The sequence below is a fragment of the Malus sylvestris genome, chromosome 17, assembly GCF_916048215.2.
Source record: "Malus sylvestris chromosome 17, drMalSylv7.2, whole genome shotgun sequence".
Lineage (NCBI taxonomy): Eukaryota > Viridiplantae > Streptophyta > Magnoliopsida > Rosales > Rosaceae > Malus > Malus sylvestris.
Window position 1 is genome coordinate 33,454,946 of NC_062276.1, and position 6,415 is coordinate 33,461,360.

Genomic DNA, 6,415 nt, shown 5'->3' on the forward strand with positions numbered 1-6,415 from the left:
AAGCCTGATCAAACCCTAAATTTTACAGAGCAGACTAGAGTACGTTGAAGAAGTTGAGAAGACAGTGCCCAAAGAATCAGGAACTTCTCATCTAGTTGAGAAAGACGAGATCATTTACTTTATCTTCAAAACAATTTCTACTTAGCTGATGAGTAGTGGTCTTCCACAAAAATAAGAGAAAACGTTCTTTACTGCATAAAATATAGAACCCGAATTTTACATTAAACACAGCGTTCCAATTTCTTTGTCGGCAATTTTTTTTTGAAATTTAGATTTTGCACATGAAAAAACACTGTATGAGTAACACCCAAAAAAAAAAAAAAGGGTGTCGTTAAACTAACAAAGGATAATCCATTTGCTTAACAAATGAAATGTAGATTATAGCTAATCCAATTCGGCTTAGCACTATATATACTACCCTTGGGAGACAAATATTATCATAAAAATTTTGATTGTTTTAGTAAGATAGTTCGAACAAGTATACCGACGGTAAGGACAGTAGTACTAATTAAGGGCACCCAACTAGTATTCTGATTTCTTAACATTAACTTATGTAACGCATAACAAATCATACACAAATGAAATGCCGGCATGCTAAAGGGGATTTAAAATATTAAGATAGGAGTCGGTTGCCAATTGGAGTACCCAAAATTAATTGGGTCATAGGAGCAGATGGCAATAGTTTCATATAGCACAAACAATCTTAATTAAGAAAGTAAATGTTGTTTTAATGATGTTTCAGTTTTAACATGGAGAGTAATCCAACTATTTATAAACCATTGCAAACTCTATTTTCTTTTTCGATTTAAGATTCATACTCTCAACAATTTACAAATTAGGATACAAGTTTGTTCTAGTATGGCAGAGAATGCTATGCTACTGCATGCCTCAAAGTTGAAACAGAGAGAAATGACAACAACTTAGTTTCGCCTAGCATCTTCATAGTGTCCTTAAAAGACAAACAAAAATCAAAAGAGGGGAGTGTTTTAAGAGGCCTCCTTCTATTTTTGTTTATGTTAAAATTGGGTAAAAGAAGTTGAAGAAGCTCAAAAGCTCAAAAGCTTAAAGAGTTAGTTGTGGAAATTGGGACCAAAAGCACAAACATAGAGTTAATTCTTTTCCACGGCTTTTCTTTTCTCATGTTATCAAGAGTCGAGTTGCTTCAACTAGTCATATAAATTAATTGAAGAGAAAAGAAAAATCACATGGTGGTGAGTACACAACTGTACAAGTAACATGTGGTTAAACTAATGAAGGATAATATGTTTACTTAACAAATCTAATGTGAATCCTCCGATTTAGTAATTTATACACAAACATACGCACATGCACATACATGAACAGTGAAAGAGTAAAAAGCTATGCTAGGAGCAGAAGGGGAGGGAGTGACTGTGGACTATAGTAAGCTTTCAGTTTTTAACTGGAGGGAAAGGGAAGGGTGGTAGGAACACCAGAAAATGTCGTCAATCCTTAAAAGCCGAAAAGGCAAACAAAAACTCAAAGAGTAGGTACAAGACCACAATACATATAGGCCCCCATTCAAATGAGTTCCCCCTTTATATAATACGTGTGTACAACTACTAGCATAGAGGTGAAGGTTTCTATTTAGGATTAACAAAAGAGGCTTCAAAGCTTCAATTGACAATTCTGGAAAATAATGGACCCCAAAATTAGAGACCCTTCTCAAATTTGGGCTAAAAGCTAGCTCTCCAATCCAATCCATTTACTAAGCTCTTCAAGGCTGAGGGAAGAAGAAAAATCTTCCCATATATACAAAAAGCAACAAGCACACAACTACCGTAATCTATTATATTAATTTCATTATTTTCAATTCAAACTTAATTGCGTTCTTAATTTCATGATCAAGCTGTGTTTATGCCTTTCAGCCTTGCTTTGTGAGGTTTATTTTTGGAAGGGTCTTTAATAAAAAGCTAACTAGCTCAACAGACCAGACCGGAAACCATAAACCACATTTCTGGTAAAAAAACATTCGAACATAAGTACCTTAATTTCTGTTTCTTGCTTGCTAGCCCGTCTATGCTTTTTTTTTATTTTTTAAAAGATACGATAGTTGATTTCATTTCATCATAAAATGCATTACAAGAGTTTGTCCCTCTCTAAGCATAAAGTTAAGTACAGTCCTCTACAAGTATATCAGTTAAAATACTAGGTGGAGAACCAAACCATTCACAACTTTGTATTAGAGATAGTCCGACTTTTGCCAGGCAGTGAGCATCTATATTTGCGTTGCGACGAATGTGGGTGATATTTGCTTTAGTGATTGTGTTGAGCAGCGCTTTGCAATCCTCTGCAACTTGTCCAATGATAGACGAATTGAGAGTAGGATCTCTCAGTGCCTGAACAATCTGAAGTGAGTCTGTTTCAATAATAAGGGAATGATAACCCCTGTCAATCGCCCATTGCAAACCTGCCCTTACTGCCATAGCTTCCGGGATCAATGGGGAGGATACATCATCAAATCTTCCAGTAGTAGCAGCCACAAAACACCCATTAAAGTCCTTGCTAATGGCACCGAAACCAGCAACAAGTCTTCCTGCATTCCAGGACCCATCAATATTCATCTTGAGTCGTCTCTGGGGTAGGACGATCCATCTAGGGGTGTTCCTCAACCTGCTCTCCTGCTCCCGGCTTGCGTTTGTGGTCTTTGTAAACTCCAGCCACCATTGGATGGCTCGATCAGTGCATACCTCAGGTGGTTCCAGTTTTTCCTCCCAAAGTTTCATGTTTCGTGCTCTCCATAATGCCCAACAAACCATCAGAAACGCAGCGAAACATGTCTTGGGTAGAAGATCCGCCACCTCATCGATCCATACTTTAAAGGAAGGGGGATGATTGTTCCTTAAAAGTGTACCAACCTATGAGCTCATCCATGCACATCTCGCATAATGGCAGTCCTTCATGAGATGGATGGTAGTTTCACCATGGGCTCCACACAAAACACATTCCATGTCCGTGGTGATATGTCTCGCCACCAGATTTGCCCTAGTAGGAACCAATTCATTTGCAAGTCTCCATACGCAGATTTTTACTTTCGGTGGCATCTGAGCATTCCACACCTTCGCCCTGAATTTGGTTCCATCACCACTCGAGGACGATGCTCCTCTGTTCGTGGGTTGTAGCCAATTCCTTGCCACATGGTAAGCTAACTGAACCGTAAATCTTCCGTGTCTCTCATGGTGCCACAACAGGTAATTTGGTGGGTTTCGTATACTTAGCGGGATTGTCCGGATCAGGGTTACCTCCTTGGCGGAGAAGAGGCTTTCTAGCACATCAATCTTCCAACACTTTACCACGGGATTAATCAATTCATTTACCATTTTTAGCGTGCATCCCACCGGTTTGGAAGAGTAGGGGCAGAATCGTGATGGGATGGGGATCCAATGGTCCTCTCAGATACGAATAGATTGTCGAGTTCCTACCTGCCATCTTTGACCCAAACTTATAACTTTTCGTGCAGTGAAAATACTTCTCCAGACATACGATGCTCCCGACTTCAAAGGGGCCTCCATAAAAAAGGTAGTTGGAAAATACTTAGCCTTTAGGACCGATGCAACCAGAGAGTATGGATTAGTGAGCAATTTCCACCCCTGTTTTGCTAACATAGCCAAGTTGCATGCATATAAGAACCGAAACCCAAGTCCACTCTCTCTTTTTGGATTACACAGGCTTTCCCACGAGCACCAATGCAGTTTCTTTTCTCCTTCATCACCACTCCACCAATAAGATGCAACTATCTTGTTTAGCTCATCACATAATAATTTTGGAAGAAGAAAACAACTCATGGAATAGTTTGGGATTGACTGAGCCACAGCCTTCACCAATACCTCTTTCCCAGCGGCGCTTAGTAATTTCCCCTTCCAACTCTTTAATCTCTTCCAAATGCGATCCTTAAGATAACCAAAACATACGTTTTTGTTCCTTCCCACAAAAGTTGGCATACCCAGGTATTTGTCATGCCGCTCCACCCGATTCACCCCAAAGATCCTGGCCAGTTTAAGTTGCACAGATCGTTTCACATTTATACTAAAACATGCTTCACTTTTCTCAAGGTTTACCTTTTGCCCTGAAGCATGTTCATAAACCTTTAGGATCTCCCGTACCTGCCTGCAGTCAGACTCTGTTGCTCGACAAAACAGCATACTATCATCTGCAAATAACAGATGATTAATCGATGGTGCTTCCGGACAAATTGAGATGCCTGTTATTAAGCCTTGCTGTTCTCGCTGGGCAATCAAAGCTGACAGGCCCTCAACGCACATAATAAATAAATATGGTGATAAAGGATCTCCTTGACGTAATCCACATGATGGAAGAATATATCCTCGTGGGAAGCCATTTACCAATACAGAGTAAGAGACCGTGGTCACACATAGCATGATGAGTCTAATCCAACGCTAAGAGAACCTCATCTTAGTAAGGATTCGATGTAAAAACCCCCACTCAATCCGATTGTACGCCTTACTGATATCTAACTTTAGTGATGCAAAACCTTTCTTTCCTCGGCGCCTTCTAAACAGATAATTTGCAATTTCTGATGCTAGAATGGTATTATTAGAGATATCACGACCCGACACGAAAGCGCTTTGTGTTTGTGAGATGATCTTGGGGATACTAACCTTAAGGCGATTCGCAAATACCTTAGAGATGATTCTGAACAGGACATTGCAGAGACTGATGGGTCTAAACTGAGCTACCTCATCCGGTTGTTTTGTTTTGGGAATAAGGCTGACATACGTGAAATTAATTTGCTTTAACAATCTCCCTGAGGCCTGGAAATTTTTTATCGCATTTGTAATGTCCTCCCCAACAATGTTCCAAAATTTTTGGAAAAAGAAGGGATTCATTCCGTCTGGGCTTGGGGCTTTAGATGGTTGCATCTGAAAGATTACCTCTCTAACTTCCTCACCTGTAATTACCTCTTCCAGCATACAATTCATCTCTGTCGTTACCCTTGAATCCACTGCCTCAATAACTTCGTCATCCTGATTGTTCCCAGTAGTTTGGAAAATGTCCTGAAAATAATGAATCACAGTGCTTTCAATCCCCGTATCATCATAGACCCAAATGCCCTTTGCACTTTTCAACCGTTTTATTGAGTTCTTTGCCCTTCGGTTCCTAACCTTTGGTGGAAGAACTGTGTATTGCGATCGCCAGCCTTAATCCATAAAGCTCAGGATCTTTGCTTCCAATACTTCTCCTCCTGACCCAAGAGTTGATCAAGTCTTTGCATTAACTGGTGTCGTTCAACCAATGCATCATTTGTAAGTGGTTGGGCAAGTATAAACCCCAACTTTTGACGCAGTTCTTTAATTTCCTCTTGCCTCCCTTTGAAAACTGATTGCTTCCATTTCAATAAAGCTACCCTAGTAGCTTTAATTTTGTTCACTATCTGAAACATCAACACACCGGTACCCGGTTTGTTCCAAGCATCAAGGATAATGCCTTCACATTCCTCGTGGTCAGCCCAAAAATTTTCAAACCGAAACATCTTGCGCCTAACACAGTTATGTGGTCCATCTAACTCAAGGAGAATAGGCACATGGTCTGATTTGCTAGGATCAAGATGAGTAACCTTTGCGGTGCTGAATAAATCTTTCCACCCATCTGTCGCCATCATCCTATCTAGCCGTTCTTTGATACCCCCTGCCCTGGTAGTAATCCAGGTGTAAGGAGTTCCCAAGAAACCCAAATCGTGTAGGTGGCAATCGCACACTGCATTCCGAAATGCCATTATTTGATTCATTAGACGAACTGGTCCCCATTCCTTCTCATGGATACCCAATAATTCATTGAAGCCCCCTCTAATCAGCCATGGAAGGGAGCAACTCGCAGCTAATTGCCGCATAATATCCCAGGATATTTGGCGCTCCTTAGTTGCCGGATGTCCCTAAAAGCCGGTGAATCGCCAATGAACTGCATCGCCTATTGCTCCAATCTCAGAGTCAATAAATATCTCTGAGGAAGAAATGATTCTCAGGTTGATATCTCCAGACCAAAATAGCTTAAGTCCTCCCAACTGTCCATTTGAACTAACTCCAAATACTCTTCTAAAGCCCAACTTTATCCTTAGGCCATTTAGAAACTCTGCCTTGCACTTGGTTTCACACAGGAAAACCAATTTGGGATCTTTTTGCCGGATAATATCCTGCAAAGTCTGAACTTTCCGAGGGTTCCCAAGCCCTCTGCAGTTCCAAACTAGTATATTCATGGCTGTCGGCGGGGCTGAACATTGTCAACCTCCACCGATGATACAATTCTTGATTTACTATTTCCACTGCCCAGCAACCCACATCTCTCAGCTTCCTCCATCTTTTTTGAAGGGCTAACCACCACCTCGCACCATTGTTCCTCATGTTGCTTGAAATCAGTAAAGTTGGTTGCCGTGGGTCTCCCC

General features: G+C 40.7%; 1 protein-coding gene across 1 annotated transcript; it reads right to left on the bottom strand.

Annotated features, from left to right (window-relative positions):
- Positions 1-2,129: 2,129 nt before the first annotated feature.
- LOC126611989 (uncharacterized) lies at positions 2,130-2,744 on the bottom strand. The gene has a single exon (XM_050280275.1). It carries the CDS (start codon positions 2,742-2,744, stop codon positions 2,130-2,132), a length of 615 nt encoding a protein of 204 aa, XP_050136232.1.
- Between the last annotated feature and the right edge of the window lie 3,671 nt (positions 2,745-6,415).

Bases quoted from the DNA above. Each gene is read 5' to 3' on its own strand.
- LOC126611989 (XM_050280275.1), bottom strand. From the start codon at position 2,744: ATGAAACTTTGGGAGGAAAAACTGGAACCACCTGAGGTATGCACTGAT.